At 33.7% G+C, this 24679-nt stretch overlaps 2 protein-coding genes across 2 annotated transcripts; one reads left to right on the top strand and one right to left on the bottom strand.

The window, feature by feature from the left end:
• Window positions 1–1277: 1277 nt before the first annotated feature.
• Window positions 1278–2371, top strand: LOC137806671 (NAD(P)-binding Rossmann-fold superfamily protein). The gene is made up of 3 exons (XM_068606901.2): window positions 1278–1566; window positions 1671–1740; window positions 1820–2371. The coding sequence occupies exons 1-3, from the start codon at window positions 1345–1347 to the stop codon at window positions 2260–2262; spliced, it is 735 nt and encodes a 244-aa protein (XP_068463002.1). The 5' UTR covers window positions 1278–1344; the 3' UTR covers window positions 2263–2371.
• On the bottom strand, window positions 2289–6370 carry LOC137806670 (acyl-CoA). The gene is made up of 9 exons (XM_068606899.2): window positions 5837–6370; window positions 5564–5762; window positions 5366–5487; window positions 4863–4929; window positions 4616–4666; window positions 3836–3888; window positions 3516–3726; window positions 2600–2770; window positions 2289–2454 (listed from the first exon to the last, which is right to left on the bottom strand). Exons 1-9 carry the CDS (start codon window positions 6295–6297, stop codon window positions 2395–2397), a joined length of 1395 nt encoding a protein of 464 aa, XP_068463000.1. The 5' UTR covers window positions 6298–6370; the 3' UTR covers window positions 2289–2394.
• Between the last annotated feature and the right edge of the window lie 18309 nt (window positions 6371–24679).

The following is a 24679-nucleotide window of genomic DNA, read 5'->3' as shown; positions in this document are numbered from 1 at the left end:
ATTTTTTTATAAAATATGAAATTATAAGATTTCAAAAAATTATAAATTTAAAAGAATTTGAAAATTTTCATATATTTAAAATAATTCGAAAGTATTTTTTATCTTAACCTTTAGAAAGGATGAAATGCACTCTTACTTATTATATAAATCAAGATTAAAAAAATGATATTAAGTACTAGCCCTTTGTTAAACATAATAAATAATTATGTTATTTATATTTTTAATCTCAATTTTAATAATCAAATAATAATAATAATAATTATTAGAAATATAAGTGTTGTCGTGTATTTTTTAATTATAAACTTTTATATATATATATATATATATTAATAAATACAAAAACACATAAAAATACTTTATACTTCATTTTAATAAATGTAAATATATATAAGTTTATGATAAATTAAAATAGTATAATATAAATTTATAATTTATTTTATTAAATATAAATATATAATAATAATAGTAATAATAATAAAATTTGGATACACACAGATTCTTGCGTGTGTATTTCTAGTATATGTAAGTTAATTGCTTTTAATCAATAACTATGTATTGGATTTAAATATAAAAATATTTATTCATAATTTTAGTATATTTTTTAAACTCTAAAAGTTTATAAATATAAGAAAAAAGTTAATTAATATTTAATATTTTATCAAAAAACAGGTCATATATGAGTAAATAAATTGTTAAAGAGGAAGAGAAAGTATGGAGTTACACCGACCTCTAATGTTTACATTAATGTTATAGATTATATAATAAATTATAATTAATACTTTGGTAGTTGTTTTTCAAGTCAGAATTGTCTAATGGTTCTTGATTCCAAAAAATAAATTAAAACAATATTAATTACTTTTTGTTATTCACATGGGAGATAAGAATTTATAATTAATACAAGTGGAAACACACATTTTTCTCTTTCACTCAATTCTTATTCTTATGATTCAATTCTTACATGATAGAAATGTAATATACATAATAATTTTGGATGAATTATAATTGAAAAATAAAAGATAAAATTCGATTGAAAGTGAATGTTATTTTATTTTATATAAGATTTAATGTAGAAATGGGTGAGAATATGTTCTTTTTTATCTTGAAAAGTCATATAAAAATTATACATTAATATTAATTTAAAAATTAAAATATAATTTTATTTTTTAAGTAATTCGTATAAAATATTTTTAATAAAATAAGATATATTAAATAAAAGTATAATTACAAAAGATTAAGTATGTTATAATAGAGAATTTTAAGAAATAAGAAATTGTATAATAAGTTTAAAAAGTTATAAAAATGAGTTTGTGAAAAAAAGAAAAGAAGAAAAGGTTAAAAGCAGGAATGGAGTTGGGGAAAGAGAGAAAGATGACGACAGGGACAGGGAGAACGGTGCTGATAACAGGAGTTGGGAAAGGGATTGGGAGAGCACTGGCCGTTGAACTCGCCACTCGAGGTCATACAGTTATCGGCTGCTCCCGTTCTCAGCAAAATCTAGATTCCCTTCAAACCCAACTCTCTTCTACCAATCGCAACCTCAACCATTTCTTCTTCAATGCCGACGTCGTTAGTGCTTCTTCCTTCAATCACAACCATTCTTTCTCTTTCTCTTTCTCTTACTGTCTCTGTCTCTTCCCACTCACAAACACAATTTCGTTGATTTGTTTCAGAAGTCCTCCGAGAGCGTTCAGCAAATGGCCCGCCTTGTAATGGACAACAAGGCCGTTCCGGACATCATAGGTTCGTAAGCGTAACCCTAATTAATTAAGTAATTTAAGTAAATTTTAGTGTGAAATGAGGGTGTGGATTTGTTGATCAGTGAACAACGCCGGAACAATCAACAAGAACAACAAGCTGTGGGAGGTTCCGGAGGAGGAGTTCGAGGAGGTGATGGATACGAACGTGAAAGGGACTGCGAACGTGTTGCGCCACTTCATCCCTCTCATGATAGAGTGGAAGAAGGCGGAAGGCATAATAGTGAACATGTCGTCGGGATGGGGAAGGTCCGGTGCGGCGCTGGTGGCTCCCTACTGCGCCTCTAAGTGGGCCATAGAAGGGCTGAGCAAGTCGGTGGCGAAGGAGGTGGGTCAAGGGATGGCCGTGGTGGCTCTGAATCCAGGTGTGATCCACACCGACATGCTCTCCTCTTGCTTCGGCACTTCTGCCTCTCTCTACCAGTCCCCTCACTCCTGGGCTCTCAAGGCTGCCACACTCATTCTCAATCTCACCCCCGCAGACAACGGTGCCTCTCTCACTGTCTGACATCCTTCCCTCTTCTCATTCTATTCTTCTTTCAATTTCTTTATGCATTTCTTCTTTCAAACAAATGTCAAACTATTACATTATATAATCCATGTTCTTATTTACAATACACTGTACCCTCCCTTTTCCTCTCTATACTATTCCTTCCTTGAAAGGTCCAGAATCTTGCAAGAGTTTTATCACAAGCTTCACCTGCACACACAAAAACTCACCCTTAATAAATTTGTTTTTCAAGGCCTCTAACTATTTACCTCAGCTGAAAGTACATAGATCTCGCGAATGCTAAAACTAATAATTTATGCATAATAATACCTAACTAATAGTTAATGCATCATACCTGAGAAGCTTCACGTTCCAGAAAATCTTGGATGGCCTCCCTAAATTCTTCATCAATAAGGTAATGGCAGCTAAAAGTTGTCACAGGAAGATATCCCCGCTGAATCTTGTGTTCACCCTGAGCTCCTGCCTCTACTGTTTTAAGATTTAGTTCGATGGCTGCTTCAATTGCCTGAAAAGTATATATATACACATAGCTTAGTCCAAAAATGAAAAGAAAAATATATCCTACTAAATCAAAGGAAAAAAGAAACTTTTTTCTCTTCGGACACGCCTATTAAATGTCTCTTAAACGGACACATATATGACATTAGGAAGAAGATCTCCGAAAATTTTAGCACAGTTCTAACACAAGTTTAAAAATGACAAATACAATTATCTTCTAAAAACTCAAACTAAGAAACAAATTTTTTTGAACTAGTCATAGGAAGCATCTTTCTGTCATTAAAAAAAACCCACTCACACACAAGTCTTGATTGTCAATTTATATAATTTATAATAATATAATATATAGATTTGTGTCTTCCTGTCTTATATGGTAAAGATTACACGTGTCTTATTACACATGTCATACTTTTTAGAGATTACACATGTCTTACTACACATGTCTTACTTTTTAGAGATTACATGTGTCCTACTTTTTAGAGATTACACGTGTTCTACTTTGTCCTACTTTTTAGATATTACACGTGTTCTACTTTGTCCTACTTTTTAGATATTACAAGTTTTTAGATATTACAAGTGTTCATGTTAATGTCTCTGTTACATAGAAATAGAGGCCAAATTAGAGGTTATAGAGAAAAAAAGATTGTCTACAGACACCCACTTGGAAGCAAAAAGGGAAATCCATTCTATAAAAAGAGATACAATCTAATAATAATCATAACTTTGGACAAAAAATAATGAGAAGCATGGACCTGGTAATAGCATGCTTCAAAATGCAAACTTGGGAAGTAACTTTGCGGCTGACACCCCCATAGGCGCCCAAACAAAGTATCTCCTCCAATAAGATTTAGGGCTCCAGCAACAAGCTCATCCCCTTCTTCAGCCACAACAAGTAGCACGTTATCTCCCATTTTCGATCCCAGCTCATGGAAAAATTCCCTTGTCAGGTGAGGAGTACCCCATCTGTCAATAGACCAACAACAATACTAAATATTGACACTTCAACCATTCCCATGTCATCAAACATTTTAAAAAAAAATCAAAACTACAAAGTTCAATTAGGGTACCATACTTGTTATCAGTTGTGTTCCTGTAAAAAGTGTAGAAAGAATCCCAGTGCCTAGCCTTCGAGTACAAAAAAACATAAGTGAGTTCGCGAGTAGAGGGAATCACAACTAAAAGTTTTTCCCAATAAAGTATACCATTGTAATATCTTTAAAATGCACACTAGAATTGAATTGCTGTCAAATGTGTAATGATCAGAACATCATGATTTACCGAGAGAATGCTGGGATGAACATATCTTCCAAACCATTTTAAGTGAATTTTGGATATTCTAGATAACATTTCTCTCACGCACTGTTTTGGTGTGGTATGACAGTGTCATTAAGATATTTAATGGTTTGAGTAACAAAAGGTCATTTTTGCGTGTACTGCGAACTTTAGGGGATCATTTGCATCATGTATACCCTAAGGTTTCTTTGCAAATGGGTTAAAATTGGTGCATATAAGCAGTAAGTTACCCTTAGTTGAGCATTAATTAACTTATAATGATGGCAAATATGTTATATTGTAATATTATAAAATCCTATACTATAGGAAAAAGTGTAAGGTGATTTTAATATTCTTCATAATATAAATTTTTCTTAATCTTCAATATGAAAAGAACTATGATGTTCTCCATCCTATTGCTAGAAGACATCAATTGGCCACGTTTACTTCAACAGAAGATCGTTAATATCCGGTACTTTTATATAATTTGTCACAGAACATCCTCTGTATCATGCACTCAAATCTTCCAAAAAACATAAGAGTAATTGCAACCCTTTAGTATAGATATAAAGTAAAGTACCTTTATTTCATAACCCCGGAGCCGTTTCATAATCAAGTTCTGGGCTGAGATCTGCAGATAAAGTCATCGTAAGATATATGTGACTACATAACTATCAGATCAATGTGCATTCACGTCATTTAAAATCCAGAATCATTTGGCTCAAGGTGACCCAAAGAAAAGAAGGCATTTTCGCAATACATTCTCATTATGCTATCACAAGCCAATAGAATTCTAAAAAAACTCACTTTTTTACATGAAAACCAACCTTTTTACGCTCTTGACGTATATTTTTTCTTTTACTTTGCTTCATGTCCATCAAGAAGTCATCAAAACTGCAAACATTAAATAACAACAGTATTTGTATAGACTAATGTTTAGGACTAACAAAACACGTCTCTTTACAGAACTATTATAGTGGATCAAAATCACAGATGAGAACTCAATGACATCTTGTAAACATATAAAACACTTGAAAAAGGAAGATGAATGATTGGATCCTTTCCACTGTCCAGCACATTTCTGAGAAACAAAATTATTACTTTAAAAATTATAAAAAACACGACGGGAAACAATGATAAACAAAGAGGTGGAAAAGAAGTAAACAGAGATCTAACAACCGAGTAATGACAACTTCTGCATGAAAAGAAAGGAAAGAAAGAAATATTTTACTGTCGTCAAGTGTGATTAGTGTAGCTAGGGATTGTTTGTCAATTAGAAAAAGAAGAAGATATGCATGGGAGGCAGAAACAGTGTACATGGATGACTCACTTTTTGTAGTTACGGTTTTTCCAGTGGTACTGCATTCCAATCCTGGGGAGGAAGCCCTTTTGGGTGAGTTTAAGCCACTCATTCTCAGAGGGAAAAGTAACATGTAATGAGGAAAGCTGGTACTGTAAAGAGATAGAAAGAGATGAATTAGCAAATGCATGTAGTAAAAAGCAGGAGGAGGAGTTGGTGATCGATTACATTGGCAGTGAGGTCCTTCAATGCAGAGACAATACAGTCAAAGACTTGATCTTTGAAGGCGGTGTTACGAAGTAAGATCCTTGGACCGGTTACAGGCGTGAAGGGCACACAAGATTGTAACTTGGGGTAATATTTGTATCCGTATGAATGGTAAGCATTGGCCCAAGAGTGATCAAAGACAAATTCACCGTAGGAATGGCTGCAACGAAAGAGAGTGAAGGAAAAGGGATGACAGAAAAGGAAGAAAGAAGAAAGAAGAAAGAAACAACATACGTTTTAAGGTAGAGAGGGACGACGGCGAGAATGTTGTTGACCTGATCTTTGGCAACGATGTGGTGTGGCGTCCATCCAGTTTCCCTGACGGCGGAGGCAGAGTGCTCTAAGGCTGAGAGAAAGGCGTGGGAAAGGAAAGGATTGAAGGAGTGAGCGCCACTCGCATCCACAGCACATGCGTCCCATTCCCTTCCCGGAACGTCGGAGATGGAAGACACCACCGACACTCGGACTGTGTCTGTGTCTGTCAAACTGAAACTGAATTGCTGTTGGGGAGTTGAGGAGAAGGAGAGGGAATTCTTTCTGTTCCCTAATCCCCAATCCCCAAAGAGAGCATTAGTTCTGAATTTCAATCGGAATCTGAATCTCACCGGAGAAGGTGGTTTCCTCACAAAGAAAGAAGAAGAAGAAGAAGAAGGATTGCATGTACAGCACCTCACACTGCCTCCCACACCCGCCATTCCCACTTCTCCGGAACCCCCCAATCATCGGATAATATATATTTTATTACTTTTTTTTTCTCATTAATCCAATATTTTCTTATTTCAATTTTTGTGTTTTTTAAATTCATCAACAACCCATAATAATTAGACTCATGATAGGTGAATGTTAACTATATTACATTCTTCATTTCTTTTTTATCTTCTTCTATTATACCATTATTTATTACATCTTCTTCACTTCTCTCTGTAACATTTAAATCTGTCTTTTTTATTTTTATTTTTTATAATACATAATATTAACGAATGTTAAATAGTCTCTGAAAATCTGTGCGTTGTGCAATCTTTATGGTTTTGAACGTAACCATCATGTACTTTTTCGTGGGAAACTCCTATTTTCACACAAGAGTTTGGCTCATCGTCCATAGCAGTATATTTAAATGGTCTTAACCAAGAATCCACATGTGTTTAAAGATTTGTTAGTTCATTTTTAAGTAATTTTTTTTTAAACAAGTTGTGTGGCTAACTTTATATACGATTTAATTACGATAATATTATTTTATAGGATTTGTAACCTTCTTTTAAGTTTTAGATATGAATGAAAGAATTTATACATTTTAGACAGGTTAAAAGAGGTCAACAAAATTGTGTTCGAGACAGAGCAACAAACCAAATAGGACATCAATGTTGTGTTTCTTTTCGTCGATCACTTATTGTGCGAAAGAATTACATGTTTGGAACGAAGAGAAAACTCCTCATTACTCTGCATCCATGTGAAGTACTCACACCATCGAAAGGCAATAACCAATTACCATTTATTTTCAATATTTGAGATAATTGATTTTTGATTTTGGTAAAAAAATGACATGATAATCAATTATCTCATAAAGTTCAAAATTAATGATAATCGATTGTGATAAAAATACAAAAATAAATAAATTATATTTTTTAAATTATTTTAAATATAACAATAAATTTGTATATGTTTAATTATGATATTATTTTTATGACATTTTTTCATGTAATAACAATATTAATTGATTAATGTTTTTTTGAAAAAAATTATTTTACGGTATTAAAAATAATTTACATGATTTTAATTAACTCAAATCTACACAAAAATATCTCATATGTCATTATTCAATTTCTTTTAAAAACAATGATAAATTTGTAATATTGCATTTTACATCTTTAAAAAAATTAAAAATACTCACTCAATCATCATATCACTCACAAACTTCAATAAACATTTCTTAGGCATGAGTGTAACATACCCTAATCCAAACCCACTCACTTCCTTAAACTTGCCTCTCACATTTTCACACTTTCATAGTTTTATCTCAGTTTGTTGAGACCTAAACAATTTATGCTTGGTTTATTTATTTATATTTTGTTTCGTTTACCTTCATTTAATTATGTTTGGTTTATTTACTCAGACTTGCTTTTATTTTTTTTTATATTTAAATACTTTATATTTATATACATTCTATTTATACTTCCCTTTAATTCATACTATCCATTTTAATTTTAATTTATAAATAATTGTTTTCTATGAATTAATTAAAGTTAGATTTAACTAACAATCTTTACTTATATAAATAAATAATTAATTTTTTTAATAAAATATTTAAAATGTGTAATTTTTGAAATTAATAGATAAGTAACAGCGTGACGACATCAAAATTTCCATCCGTTTTATAATAATGATAATTCAAATTAATATATGATTTTTATAATATTTTTTATTATAATTACTTTATGATATTATTATTACTATTATTATTATTTTAATTTAAATATAATACATAAAATTAATGTTTTATATATTATAAAATTTATTTTTATTAATAAATATTAAAGTTGTTTTCAAAGGACCCATGTACATGTTCAAAAAATAGTCTAATATCAATATAATTTAAATATACAACACAAAAACTTCCTTTATTTTGTATCTTTTAATTGATGTATTTGTTCTGATTTTTTTTAAATTGATTTTTTATCAAATTAAATTTATATAATGAATATATTATATTTTTAAAATAAATCCTGTGAAATACTACTTTATTACATCTTCACTTTCCTATATAACTGAATCAGTCGGTACCAAACAAGTCAGTCTCGAACCTGGTGACCGACAGTCAAAGAACATCTCAAGTCACGCAATAAATAACAATAACAATAGTTACAATAACACTTAATGAATCACATTCATATCTCCTATTAATCAAGGATCACGATGCATATTAGTCAATAACTAATATCTGGTCCATCATGGCAAGGGTCCATAACAACATTATAAACAAAACCTTCTGCGGAGGTGTAAGGTACGGTTTAATCAGCTTTACAATGTACACTCTTTACACATAGTACTTACTTGAGCGTTAGAGTGTCTTTTTTAGGTCCACCCTGACCGAGCACTAATAACAAAAGGAGGAAACTTGAAGGAAACCAATAACAAAAGGAGGAAACTTGAAGGAAGCCAATAACAAAAGGAGGAAACTTGAAGGAAGGAGTAAGAGGCTATTGACACATCAACAATTGTACAACCAGTTCCAGGTACTATCTAAGCCTCTCTTTATCCATATAGGTACAATTGGGGGCTACCGTGGGGCTGAGATAGAGTTAAAGAAAACAAATGGTATGAACAAGGTAGATTGCAAAATCAAGAATGCACTGTTATTTTGAAGGATGATCCTAAGGGACACTTCTTTACTAATCAAATCATGGAAGTGCAACTTCCTCCTAATTGGAAAGGTTTGAGCGTTGATCTTAATCGGATATAACCCGATATGAGGTAATAAGGAAAATGATTATTATTTAAATTTGTTATGATCATTTAAATCTATTGAGATTTTATCCTGAAAGAATTATTATCGCCCCGTGCGATCAGAGTTATTATCGCCCAGTGCGATCAAAATTATTATTGTTCTAACACAATTATTGTTGTTTGAATCTGTTATGATTATATCATTTTGTTGAGATTTTATCCTCCTAAAAAAAGAGGAATTAGAGGAGATAAGACAAAACTCTATAAATAGAGCATGAACCCCGAAAATAAGATAAGTATTATTCTATACAATACATAACACATTTTATGCTTTTACCCACTTGATCGTTGGAATATTGGCAACACGTGGAATCTAAGGAGGGTTCTCAACCGAGAAGGCTTTAACCAGGTACTTTATAATTATATATTATATTCTTGCTTATTTATACGGCTGAGCAAGAATCCTACCGACCGCATTATCGCTCCGTGCGACTAAAATAAATTATTATCGCCCTGAACGACCAAGATAAATTATCGTCCCGAGCGATCAACAAATTATTATTGCCCTGCGCGATCAACAAAATGTTATCGTCCCACGTGGTCCGCATAATTATTATCGCCCCACGCGATCCGCATAAATTATTATCACCCTGCGTGATCAACAAAATGTTATCGCCCCGCGATTCGCATAAAACATTATCGCCCCGCGCGATCAACAAAATATTATTATCCTGCGCGATCCACATAAATTATTATCGCCTTGGGCGATCCGTATAAATTATTATTGCCCTGGCGATCCGCATAAATTATTATCGCCCTAGGCGATCTGCATAAATTATTATCGCCCTGAGCGATATGCATAAATTATTATCGCCCCGTGCGATTAGAATTATTATCGCCCTATGCGATCAAAATTATTATTACCCCATGAGATCAGAATTATTATCGCCCCATACGATCAAAATTATTATCGTCCTGTGCGATCACAATTATTATTGTCCGTGCGATCAAAATTATTATCGTCCCGTAAAAAAAGCACGCATTACATCTCTGACAAATATTAAATACACCCAACAGTCACATCTCTCCTTGGGAACCCCAAACAGCCATTTTACGACTCTTCAGCATTTAATCTCTTCGAGCTTGGGGGTAAGTGTACCGGTCAGTACCGGACGATCCAGCTCGGGCCTGGTGACCGACTGATCGAGTCAAAGAACATCTCAAGTCACGTAATAAATAACAATAACGATAGTTACAATAACACTCAATGAGTCACATTCATATCAACTATTAATCAGGGATCACGAGGCATATTAGTCAATAATTGATATCTGACCCGTCATGGTAAGGACCCATAACCAACACTATAATAAAACCCTTTGCGAAGGTGTAAAGTATGCTTTAATCAGCTTTACAATATTCAATCTTTACACAAAGTACTTACTTGAGGGGAATACGTTTTACAAGTTCACACTGACCGAGTACCAATAACAAAATGAGGAAACTTGAAGGAAGAAGTAAGAAGCTATCGACACATCAACAATTTTCCAGGTACTATTTAAGTTCCCCTTTGTCTATATAGGTACAATAACATTTGAAATCTATCTTTTTTGTATTTTTTATAATACATAATATTTATGGACTGGAAATGTGGGTGACGAAATATAATTTGTTCTATGTTTTATTATGACAAGGAAAAATTATATTATATTGTTTAAAAAAAGTGAGATAAAAAAGTAAAAATATTTAAAATACTTAAATGACAATAAAAAATCACTACAGTAATAAAATAAAACAATTTAATAGTAAATTGACCTATCTTAGAAGGAAAATGGTTTTTCAACATCCCCAATCCCCTTGAGCCAAATTACACCTTGTTGACATGGAAACGCTGATTACGTGGCAGTGGCAATTTTGTAAAATGAGAAAGGAAAATGGGGTGATTACGTGGCAGGGTCATTTGGGTAAAATGAGAAAGGCACAGGGAAATTTAAAAATTTCAGAACCGCAAGCAATTGAATACAACGTTCGTGGAGAGAGGACCGACGGGAAAGATGAAGATTGCAACAGACATTGCGAAGGCGACGACGACGACGTAGTGCGAAGGCAATGGCGGCGACGTAGTGCGAAGGGCGACGACGAGAAGGTAAGTATGTTTATTTTGGGTTTTCTAGAATTTTAAGGTTTAGAATGGGATGTTTGTGGTTTAGAGTTTTGGTGGTATATGGTTTATTTAAGGTTTTAGTACGTGAGTTTTTTTGTTGTGCGTGTTGTTCTCTTCTTTGATGATTGATATTATTCTTGGACTAAAACTTGGTCATTGTATATTTGTGTTCCATTTGAAAGTTTGTATTATTGAGAAAGTATTAAACTTTTGTCATGAGTGATTGGTGTTGTGGTTTTTAGGTTTTTGAAGTTTGAATTGATTTGGATTTCATTGTTTAGTATTTTGTGATCTGCCATTTTCAGACTGGTTTTGAACTTTTTTTGTGTGTTCTAAGTTATTGGTGATAGAATTTAATGTGAATGTTAATGAACTGAATTAGTGACAGTGACATGGGCAAGTGGTGATCAATTCATTTTTATTTGGTGACCTGTGAAGCACTTTTTGCACTGTGATGTTGTGTTACAGGTGAGTGCTTGCATGCATTTTTTTGGTTTTGTGAGGGTTCAAAAGGGAGTCCAGTGAGGTCATTGACCATGTTGAATAAGTGACTATTTTAAAGGTAGTTTGAAATGTGATATGTGTAGCTAAGTGGCGAGCCCTTGATTTTGATGTGGTTTAGTGTATGAATAACTTTATGTCATGTCATGTTGTCTTTGAAACAAATGTTTGCATGTCCTTTTTGGGTGATGTGAGCTCATTGTAGGTTTGGGTGATGTGAGCTCATTGTAGGTTAGACAAATTGTAATTCCAAGGACAACTTGAAATGTGTTGTGTGAATGCAAGTGGTGACCCATTCGTTTTTATTCGGTGACCTATAAAGAACTTTTTGCATTGTGATGTTGTGTTACAGGTGAGTGTTTGCATGTCTTTTTTTGGTTTTGTGAGGGTTCAAAAGGGAGTCCAGTGAGGTCATTGACCATGTTGAACAAGTGACTATTTTAAAGGTAGATTGAAATGTGATATGTGTAGCTAAGTGGTGAGCCCTTGATTTTGATGTGGTTTAGTGTATGAATAACTTTATGCCATGTCATGTCTTTGAAACAAATGTTTGCATGTCCTTTTTGGGTGATGTGAGCTCATTGTAGGTTAAACAAATTGTAATTCTAAGGACAACTTGAAATGTGTTATGTGAATGCAAGTGGTGACCCATTCGTTTTTATTTAGTGACCTGTGAAGAACTTTTTGCACTGTGATGTTGTGTTACAGGTGAGTGTTTGCATGTTTTTTTTTGGTTTTGTGAGGGTTCAAAAGGGAGTCTAGTGAGTTCATTGACCATGTTGAACAAGTGACTATTTTAAAGGTAGCTTAAAATGTGATATGTGTAGCTAAGTGGTGAGCTCTTGTTTTTTATGTGGTTTGGGGTATGAATAAATTTATACCATGTCATGTTGTCTTTGAAACAAATGTTTGCATGTCCTTTTTGGGTGATGTGAGCTCATTGTAGGTTAGACAAATTGTAATTCTAAGGACAACTTGAAATGTGTTGTGTGAATGCAAGTGGTGACCCATTCGTTTTTATTTGGTGACCTGTGAAACACTTTTTGCACTGTGATGTTGTGTTAGAGGTGAGTGTTTGCATGCCTTTTTTTTTGCTTTTGTGAGGGCTTAATAGAAAGTCTAATGAGGTCATTGTAGGTTACACAAATGATAATTGTAAGGGAAGCTTGAAATGTGGTGTGTGAATGTAAGTGGTGTACCTTTTGTTTTTATTTGGTGACCTCTAAAGTACTTCTTGCAGTGTTATGTAACCTTTTAACTTAATGTTCGCATGTTGTTTTTTTTGTTGTGTATAAGAACTAAGTTTGTTTTTATGTGCTTTTTGTGAGCTTTTCTGTTTTTTGTTGTGTTACTTATTTGTGTTCTCTGTTTTGTTTTTTATTCAATGAATTGTTTCTGAAGGTTTAAAGAATGGAAAGTTCATTGTGCAAGAATTTTGTCTCCCATGCAAAAGCTGAATTGAAGGTACTGTTTTTTAATTTTATGCATATTATTTGAATACTTTGTGAATTGACATTGTTGAAAAAATATATATGGTCTTGTTTTATTTTGGGATTTTGCAGGTACGAGTTAGACACAATGTGCAAACTCAATATATTGATCATGTGAACCGTAACCTTACTAGCTATCAACGAGAAAGGATACAAGAAACTCCATTTAAGTGGATGGTTGAAATTGACAAGGTCTTAGACATTTCAAACAACCTTCTGAGAGAGTTGTTGAGTAGATGGTCATCCGATAACTGTGCATTTAGGATTGCATAAAGTTTTCTTCCTTTTTCAGTTGTTGATGAATTTTTTGTATTAGGATTGCCGGTTGTGGTGGAGGAGGTGAAAATGGAGAATGATGGGGGAGGTTTGGTGAATAGGTTATTTGATGATGGGGAGGAAATTAAATTAGAAAATTTTTTAAAAAAGTTGGGGGACAAGAAATTGAATACAAAGAAAAGCGTAGACGATTTTTGTAGGTTATACATATTACTTGGGTTATGTGTTTTTTATGTTCTTAGGACTTCTAGGACATTTAGTTTTGCTTTTAAATTGTTAGACAATTTAGATGCGTTAGATTTATATAACTGGGGGGTGCAGTTTTTAATGTATTATGTACAAGTTTAACGAGGGCATCCCAAGTGTACTATAAAGAGAAGAATGCCAGTGAAATATATTTGGCAGGTTGAGTTTCCATCTTGCAGGTTAGTGTAAATTTGTAGAATTATGTTTTTTTTTAATGAATTGGTCATTTTGATTAAATGTTATTTACTTGTGTATTATTTTTTTGGAAATAGGTGTGGGTTGTTCACCATGTGGGTGTTGGTGACCGTGCCGAGTGTGTTGGTTTTCCATGATTTTTGCATTGGTCGTGTGTAAGTAATCATGGAAGAAGGTTACATGATTTTTTTTTTATCTGCTGAGATATTTTTTTTATTCGTTAAGATTTTGGTGCATGCTTTTGCAGTAATTTATAAGTAATTATAATTTTTTTATTTTTTCAGATTATATGGGATTGGCCAGTCAGTGCTGAAAGAAGCCTTAGCTGATTCATATGAGGGAGTTGAGGAAGGTAGTGCTGGTACAAGTGAGTGAGATAACTTACTTGACCAACATGAAGTTTGTCAGAAGAAAGTTGCAGATAATCAACATAAAATTGTTGATTTGGATAAACAACTTCAAGAGGACCGACAACTGCTTGTTAAAGAAAATCATTGGTCAGTTGGATTCGTTCTTTGAGCCAACCCAACCTCTCCTGGTGAAACTTGTGCTGGTCCAAGCTCATGCAGTTTGGATATTTTAAAGATGTATAAAACATTTTTTGCATATAAGTTTGACATGAAACGGTAAGTAAATATATTGTACTTTTAGTCAATACTTTATTTGTTGTTATTGCATGAATGATGATTTGGTGTTAAATATTGTTCCAGTGTTATTGTAGACATACAAAATAACATTTTGACGAGGTTAGATTTGCAATCATTAAGGTCGCAGTCTAGAGTTGACAACATGGTAAAATTTGACATATTGTTGTGTTTGTTGTATTTGCTTACATTATTTACATAGTTATGCTGAATGTGGTTGTAGGTTATGTTATTCGTAATTGGGTTGTTAAATCTGAATCAAATTGTGAAATTCGGATTGCTGAATTGGTTTCATTCAATCCAATTTTTGCGATTAGTGTTGATTTAAATTTATTGTTATTTGTTTTAAGTTTTTAATAATAGTAATAATAGATTTTTTTTTGTTGCAGACTCGTGTAATCGATGAGATGAACATGAATGGGGGACAAATTTCATGGTGCAGTTTCGATTACATGTCATTTCATGGGAATGGTTTATTCCCGTATCAAGGAATATTTTATTGTCATTTTGTAAGTTAACATTACTGATGTTTTGTTTGAAATTTGTTGTTGGTTAGAATGGTCATGTTGACTTTCAGTTTAAATTTTGCACTGTTTTGTAGGTGTTTCTGCCAACCGTATTCAATGACCACTGGTGGGTGTACGCACTTAATTGTCGGACTCGACAATTGGATGTATTGGACTCCATTGGTGATGGAATTGAAGGTCGACAAAACATTGATACAACAATGGTAAATAGTTGGATGTTCTTCGATGCTTAATGAATTGATTTGATTTGGATTTGTTTATCATTCTTTTTAAGTTGCATGTTGTAGGTTGATCGACTGCAACACCTATTCGAAATTCTTGACGACTTCTCTGAAAAGAGTGGTCCTCAAATTTCATTGATAAAAGAAAAGGTTCCCCTACAACCGAATAGATTAGTATTGGTAGTAATAGTGTTATTTTTTTATATGTATTTTAATTTGTTTGGACTTAATATTTTGAATTGTTGTTTAGGGTTAAAAATTTATTCCTTCTATGCAGTTATGATTATGGCATTTTAGTTGTGAAATATATCGAGTTGTGGGATGGTTCAGAGCACTTGGATGGGAATACCTTTCCCCATTACACCACGGTAAGAGTTATTTTCATCAGTTAACACATTTAATTTACAATTTTGTGATTGGAAACTAATTCCATGATTTATTATTCAGAACGAGCTCGTCAAGAAATGTTTTTGTCTTGGGTGCTGGATGAGTGTAACGTTGAACGACAAGCCGTCTTGAAAGATTTGGAAGTAGATTGTCCTTGATTTTTATTGAACGTATTTTTTATGTAATTGTACAGTTTCATTGTTATTGACAAAAATGTTAGTTATTATGACTTGATGTAAACAATATAGATACATTTGTTTGATCAATGGAAGCAATTTAAATTTCATTCAAGTTATTTACTTGATTTATTGTTATATACCATATTTTGGGCACAAATGTATCATTGAAGGACATGTATGTGAAGTTGTATATTCATAAATTGAGTGATATTGATTGTTGTTTTCAGTGTATATTCATTGTATGTTCATAGCAGACCTTTTAGTTTAAGTGGGAACCAATGACAAGGTTTGTGCATGTTGTTTTTATTCATACTGGTAATTGGGATTCTGCATTTGTCAGTCCATCATGTGTGTGAAAGCACCTAGGTGGAGGGTATGAACGTCAATTGGGTGGGTAGAGGCATGTTGTGGTGGTCATAGGAAGTCTTGCAGTGTAAGTGGGGACCTATGTGTTACTAAGTGGGGACCCGTGACAAGGTTTCTACTCATCTTTTTAAACTTGCATTTTGGGAATTACCTAACTTGGCAGTGCATGATGTGTCTGAAGGAACCTAGGTGGAGGGTATGTGTTGAAGATGGATGAAGCTTCTTCTCTGTCAAGTCTTAATGTGTGTTTAATGTAGAAAATAGCAAGTTTACTTTGAAGGTTGTAATGTTTAATTAGGTGATCTTGTACATTAGCTAGAGTGTGTTTAAGGTTGCCTTTTGCTTCGTGACCTACCTCATATTCCTAATCAAGGTGGTAAGATCAAGCACAAGAAGTGATTCAATGTTTTCCTAAAAGATCTTTAAGTTTTCTCAAAAAATCAGGTTACTGCACAAAAATAAATATGTTTATTTGTAAAAAATAGATTTATTTTTGAACTGCTGAAATGTTTTCAAAATTCTGTTAGGGCACCAAAATGTTTGTTCCAGTCAGTTATTTCTATTAAGATGAGCTAAACATATTGAAAATAACAAGTTTACTTTGAAGGTTGTAATGTGTAATTAGGTGATCTTGTATATTAGCTAGAGTGTGTTTAAGGTTGCCTTTTGCTTCGTGACCTACCTCATATGCCTAATCAAGGTGGTAAGATCAAGCACAAGAAGTGATTAAATGTTTTCCTAAAAGATCTTTATGTTTTCTCAAAAAATCAGGTTACTGCACAAAATTAAATCTTTTTATTTGTAAAACAATAGATTTATTTTTGAACTGCTGAAATGTTTCTCAAAATTCTGTTAGGCCACCAAAAAGTTTGTTTAAGCCAGTTATTTCTGTCAAGATGAGTTGGAAGTATTTTCAGAAAAAACAATCTATTTAGTTTTGATTTAACCTGTCTTTTTATAACAACTTTTTAACTATTTTTTGAAAAGTTGTTATAAATTGTTTTCTATATAAAGAGAGACACTTCTCACATGAAAGGTTGTTGTGAAATCACGTTTTAAACAGAGGTCAAACGTTTTTCAGTGAGTGAGAAGGATTTGAATGAGTTTTTGAAAGGTTTTTAAAAAGAACTTCAAGAGTGTTTGTTCTTTGAATGCCTTGATCTTGGTAAAGGTGTTGGTGCTATTGTGCTGCAATTTGGGCTACTGGTTTTCAGTTTCTTGCATCTTCTTTCAGGTGTTATCCTTCCTTAATTTATTCTTGTGTAAGAGTGTTTGTGAAAGTCACTTCTTGATAGGGTTTCTTGAAGTGCAAGTAGTGCTGAAATAGGGTTTTTCAACTTTGGTTGCCTTGTTCTTGTAGGGTTCAAGAACTGCAAGGTGTTGTATTTGATTTGAACTGTTTTTAGTGAATTTCACCTTGGTGTGAGGTGAAACTAGATGTAGCTCTTTATGAGTGAACCAGTATAAATTGTGCTTGCATCATTCTTCTCATCCCTGCACTTTTTTCTAGTTAATTGGATAATTTGTCAGGAAATAAATTTGTTCATTTAAAATTGAATCTGTTATTTATGGGCTTCCTCATACTATTCTTTTTTGTTCTGGAAAAATCTTTTAATCACAAATAAGCTTTCTGAATCTGAGTGTTGACTGGTTTAAGAACAAACAAATTTCTTTATAATATCTTGGTTAAAGATTCATTTTTTTTTAAAGAATTGTATAAAAAGAACTTGTGTTGATCTCTTGATGTAAATCTTGTTATTATAGCTGCTGTAAAAATAACTCATCTTGTTCTGGAGAATTTCTCTGTTTGATCTCAATGCTAATCTGAATAAGTTCTGATTTTGATAAAGTGTGTTGAAAAATAAATCTGTTCTTTTCAAAATCATTTTGTTCTTTTTCTTTTGAATTACTGTAAATCAGTTTGTGTTTGCGGAAAATTTTATAACTTCAATTCACCCCTCCCCTCTTGAACTTAGACACTAATAGACCCAACAGTATGAACGTGAATTGGGTGGGTAATGGCATGTTGTGGTGGTCATAGGAACCTTTGTACTGTAACTGGGGAACCTCTGTACTGTAAGTGGGGACCCATGACTACGTTGCATTTTGGGATTAAGCACTTGGCAGTGCATGATGTGTTTCAAGGAACGTAGTTGTAAGGTATGAATGTGAATTGGGTGGGTAAAGGCATGTTGTGGTGGTCATAGGAACCCCTGTACTATAAGTGGGGACCCATGACAAGGTTTCTGCAGGGTCATTTTTTTTGCATGTTGGTTTTTGGGAATTAGAACTTAGTAGTGCATGATGTGTTTCAAGGGACGTAGTTATAAGGTATGAACGTTAATTGAGTGGGTAAAGGCATGTTGTGGTGGTCATAGGAACCCCTGTACTGTAAATAGGGACCCATGACTACGTTTCTGCATGGTCATTTCTTTTATCTTGCTTTTCGGGATTCGCAATTGGCAGTGAATGATTTGTTTCAATGGACGTAGTTGTAAGGTATGAATGTGAATTGGGTGGGTAAAGGCATGTTGTGGTGGTCATAGGAACCCCTGTATTGTTAGTGGGAACCCATGTGCAAATAAGTAGGGACCCATGACAAGGTTTATGCAGGTTCATTTTTTTTGCATGTTGGATTTTGGGAATCAGAACTTAGCAGGCAGGATGTGTTTCAAGGGACGTAGTTATAGGGTATGAACGTGAATTGGGTGGGTAATGGCATGTTCTGGTGGTAAAAGGAACCTTTGTACTGTAAGTGGGGACCCATGACTACGTTTCTGCATGGTCATTTCTTTCATCTTGATTTTTGGGATTCAGTAATTGGCAGTGCATGATGTGTTTCAATGGACATAGTTATAAGGTATGAATGTGAATTGGGTGGGTAAATACATGTTGTGGTGGTCATAGGAACCCATGTACTGTAAGTGGAGACCCATGTGTAAACAAGTGAGGACCCATGAGAAGGTTTTTGCATGTTCATTTTTTTGCATTTTGGTTTTTGGGATTCAAAACTTGGCAGTGAAGGATGTGTTGAAAGGGACATAGTTGTAAAGTATGAATGTGATTTGGGTGGGTTAAGGAATGTTGTGGTTGCAATAAGAACATCTGTACTGTAAGTGGGGACATAGGTGGGGACCCATGACTACGTTTCTGCATGGTCATTTCTTTCATCTTTCTTTTTGGGATTAAGCACTTGGCAGTGCATGATGTTTTTCAAGGGACGTAGTTGTAAGGTATGAATATATTGGATGGGTAAAGGCATGTTGTGGTGGTCATAGGAACCCTTGTACTGTAAGTGGGGACCAATGTGTAAATAAGTGGTGACCCGTGACAAGGTTTCTACATGTTCATTTTTTTGCATTTTGGTTTTTGGGATTCAGAACTTGGCAGTGCAGGATGTGTTTCAAGTGACGTACTTATAAAGTATGAATGTGAATTGGGTGACTAAAGGAATGTTGTGGTGGTCATAAGAACCTTTGTACAGTAAGTGGAGACCCATGTGTTAATAATTGGGAACCCTTGACTAGGTTTCTGCATGGTCATTTTTTGATCATGCTTTTTGGGATTCAGCACTTTGCAGTGCTTGATGTGTGTGAAGGGACGTACTTCAAAAGTTATGTGGTGCTCATAGGAACCTCAATTGGTTGAGTGAAGGCGTGTGGTGCTCATAGGAGCCCTTCAAGTGTAATTGAGGACCCATGTGTTAATATATGGGGACCCATGACAAGGTTTATGCATGGTCATGGGGCAGTTCAAATAAAGCATATTTATGAAGCCTGTGTTGTATTTCGGTTCATGAATGGGTGGATAGTATGTTATAAGGGCGCAGGGGAGGGGAATAATATTATTTCTTCACCAACCTAATTGTCATTCATTTCAATGAAATTGATTGGAAGAAATTATAAATGATTATATTTTGAACATATCTTGTATATCATTCAATTCAATTCCCAACATACAACTACCTGGTGCAATAACTATATATCATTCAATTCAATTCAATTCCCAACATCAAGCTGAAAAAGTTTTCAAAAACCCCTCTTAAACAATTCACCCCCGTCTCGTTTAAGACCATATATTTTAACACAACGAGCACTGAAGTCCCATCTGAACCCTTACAACACCAAAAATAAAAACATGCAAACATTAACTTGGAGGATGACATGACATTGCAAAAAGTTGTACACAGGTCCCCACTAAAAATCAAAGGGGTCCCCACATACATTCACACACTAGAATTCAAGCTACTCTTGCACTATCCAATTCTCTAACCTCCAATGAGCTCACTAGAATCCCATCTGAACCCTCACAACAACAAAAAAAAAACACATGGAAACATTAAGTTGGAGGATGACATGACAGTGCATAAAGTTCTACACAACTCCCCACTTGAAATCAAAGTGGTCCCCACATACATTGACACAGCAGAACTGAAGATAGTCTTGCACTAGCCAATTCTGTAACCTCCAATTACCTCAGTGGAGTCCCATCTGAACCTTCACACCATCAAAAAAATGACATGCAAACATTAACTTGGAGTATGACATGACAATGCCTAAAGTTCTACACAGATCCCCACTTAAAATCAAAGGGCTCCTCACATACATTGACACACTAGAACTAAAGCTACTCTTGCACTATCCAATTCCCTAACCTTCAATGAGCTCACTGGAGTCCCATCTGAACCCTCACAACAACAAAAAAAACCACATGGAAACATTAAGTTGGAGGATGATATGACAGTGCATAAAGTTCTACACAACTCCCCACTTAAAATCAAATGGGTCCCCACTTTACAGGTTTAGACTGTTGAATTGCATAACCTAGATTGAACTCAATTGACCACATTCACTACAAACTTTAACAAAGACATCTCAACAATACATAACAATCACAAATATAGCTGCAAAGCTGACCAAGTCAATAAACAATTCAGAATGAATAATAAAATAAATCCACTCACACTTTGACAATTTCCACAATAACTTAATGCTGAACAAAAATATTTGTTACAACAATTTCATAAAACATAAATTGTACAATACCATAAATTACAATCGTTTGAACAATGTCAATAAATCATACATCAACTAATTTAAAACCACAAAAATCTAAAAACATATCCATTAATCAACTACTTAAGCATCAGTTTTTGGGTTTTTTCGCTCTTGGAATATGTTGTCCAAGGTGTTTTCAAAACAACAGTCTTGAAACGTGTTCTGGGTTCACGTTCCATTTTAAGAAACATGTTGACTTCTTCATTTGGCTTATCTTAATCTCCATTTAAGTTTTTTTTCTTCATCTATATCTTCATGGCTCCTTTTGGCTTTTTGAAGTATGTGTGATCTACTGAAAGAGGTTCAACTTCAACTACTTTCAACCGAGTATCATCAAAAACAAAATTTATGCTTCCAATTAACTCAAGTATGTCCTTGACCTCTTTCTCCATACTCGTGATTAATACTTCTAGCTCCTCATATTTGCACATCAGTTCAACAACTTTCACCGTCATTGCACGAACTTCATCCTTTGTTGGTTTCTTCTTCCTAATTTCAAAGCAAATTTGGTGAAAAACTTCTTGAATAAATTCACTGCAAAGTTCTTCATTGGAAGCAAATAACTCAACAACAACCTGTTCGTTGACATATAGAATTCCAAACTTAATTATCTAAATTCAAAACAACATTCATGTAATACAAATTCCAATAAAAACGACACCATATTCTTACGCAGACCACGTCGAATTTCATGGTCACCAACTCTAACATCCATCCAATGCATGATACGAGGATATTTATTTCCACTCCTAGGTATTTGATGCTTATAAGAGAACAAATGCTCCATCGCCCATATCTGAAGAATGAATACAAAAAATTCATTTATTACAAAGTCAAACACATGCACAATTATTACAAACATTTACCAATATGAATAATGTTCCATATTACCTGCAACAGGTAAATACAACCATCTACATGGATAGACGACATACTTTCTTGGGTCATCCATTTTGAAGTCGAACACAAACTATCAACCAAAACGTCATACACTAAACCCCCCTCCTCCCCAATTATACATACCAAGTTTATCTAAATCATCAACAATGTTAAACAACCCATCATGAACTAAACCCATTCTAGTAGGCAAAATAAACTTCGTCAATCCTAACAGGATGTACAACTTACAAAAGTCCTCTGAGAAAATATCGTTCCCACATTTCAAAATTACAGAATAAATAATTTTCACACTTACATCACCTTCTTCAAAAAAACTCCTAATGTCAGATATAATTATACTTTTCCTTAAATCAATTTTTGTACCAACTACTCTAAGACCTACAGTTAAATACACATCTAACAACCTAAACGACATAAATTGACACTGAATTGAAAACCTTACTTCCTCTCCACCCAAGCACTACATAATTTACTTAAAATTCCACGACTCAATTTTATCTCCTCATGGACAAACATAAGCCATCCAAATGGGGTGGACTGTATAATAGACTTTTGTTCCAAACTTAACTACTTGTTCACAACACCCAAACATTTTGACCTGCAATTATGCCTAAACACATGTATATCAAATCAAATAGAAATACACTTTAATATATAAAAAAATTATCAAAACATAAATATAACATCATGTCTACTTTAAAACAAAAATCATCATTTCAATGAAACCTTAGCTTGAGCCTCAAGATAAGGATCAATCGTAACAACTTCCTTATCTGAACAATTAATTACTTAATCAATTGAAAACCATGAACACCACAATTCAATTCTACAAAAACCAAAATAAATATTGCCCCACCAAAATACATGCAAAAAATTAATAAAAAGCACAAATTTTAACTATGAATAAATGTGGTGGCAGGTCACCACCTATTCCCACATACCTCATAAAACCAAATGCAAACATTAACTTCAAAGGTTACAAGACAGTTCATATATACCTACACACATCACATTTGAACCTACCTTGACAATAATCAATTCTATAACCTTGAATCACCTCACTACACTACCTTTTCAACTCTCACAACACCAAAACAACACATGCAAACATAACAGTGGTAAGACAACATGACAGTGCAAAAAGTGCTTCATAGATCTCTACATAAAAACAAAGGGGTCTCAACTTCCCCATGACAGTGTCACTAATTCAGAACATTAACATTGACATTCAATTCTATCACCACTAACTCGGTTCCTAACCTTCTGTACACACAAAAAAGTTCAAAACCAGTCCCAAAATCACACAACAAAAAACAATGAAAACCAATCCATTCAAACTTCAAAACTAAAAAACCATAACACCAAATTTTGCAGATCAAGTTTTTTTTAACTTCATTTTTCCAAACTTAAAGACTAAAACTGGTTTTTTTAGTAATTTAAATTGTACAAGGTTACAAGCTTTATTTTGGGAACAAAATTGTTAGACAATCACAGTGCAAAAAATCCTTCACAGATCACCACATAAAAACAAAGGGGTCACCACTTAGCTAGGCAAACAACATTGCAAACATTGTAGTTAAATTCAAAACCAGCAGCTCATAACACACACCAAAGGTTCAAAACCAGTCCCCAAATCGCAGACCAAAAAACAGTAAACAATGAAATCCAAATCAATTAAAAAAATAAAACTAAAAAACCACATCAACAAACAAAGAAACGCAATTACACTACACAGAACGCTACACAACAGAAACCAAACCAAAAGCAAAACAATCAAACAAATAAACCTGTACAAAACGAATCAAAATACATACCTGATTCGAAATTCCACTCTTCAACCGAAACCCTAATGGCAACGCACCTCTATGAAGCTTCCTTCTCCCTTCAATAATTGTCGCATACTTGTTTACCGCCCAATCCAAAACCCTACCAATCCAAACCCTCTCAATAAAAAATGCACACAAATTCGAACCTATTCTTTCGCAATGAAGAGCCTCAAACGCAACGTTGTCCCTTCGCAATCCAAATCCTACCTTTCAAACACACACATCAATGGAAGAACAAACCCTTTTTTCGAACGCACTCTCTTTTAGAAACCAAAAACACACCTTCCAAATGCTATAATTTGGTAATTTTTCCAACTCAACAAGTGGGACCCATATGCTTTTTCTTTAATATTAAAAATGTCATGTCAGCTGGTTGTATTCTGCCGCAACCTCAATAGAGGTGTCAAAATATCGGTACCAATCTTAGAAACAATTCGTATTTGGCAAGTTTGTAACTGCCCTAAAAGACTCTACAGGTTTGGTAGGTTTTCTTTTTCTAAATTGGAAATTTGCTTTACAAAAATTTATATTCACAAGTATGAATGTAAGCCAATTAAAAAATTTCACACTAGAATCATGTTTCAAACGCACTTTTATTTTTTAATAGAAACTGCGCTTAAAGGTATAATTTATATTTGTATGATATATTTTTATAAA

The sequence above is a fragment of the Phaseolus vulgaris genome, chromosome 3, assembly GCF_051622355.1.
Source record: "Phaseolus vulgaris cultivar YP4 chromosome 3, ASM5162235v1, whole genome shotgun sequence".
NCBI classification, from domain to species: domain Eukaryota; kingdom Viridiplantae; phylum Streptophyta; class Magnoliopsida; order Fabales; family Fabaceae; genus Phaseolus; species Phaseolus vulgaris.
The sequence above is the reverse complement of the archived record's forward strand: the minus strand, read 5'-3'. Positions and strand labels throughout refer to the sequence as shown.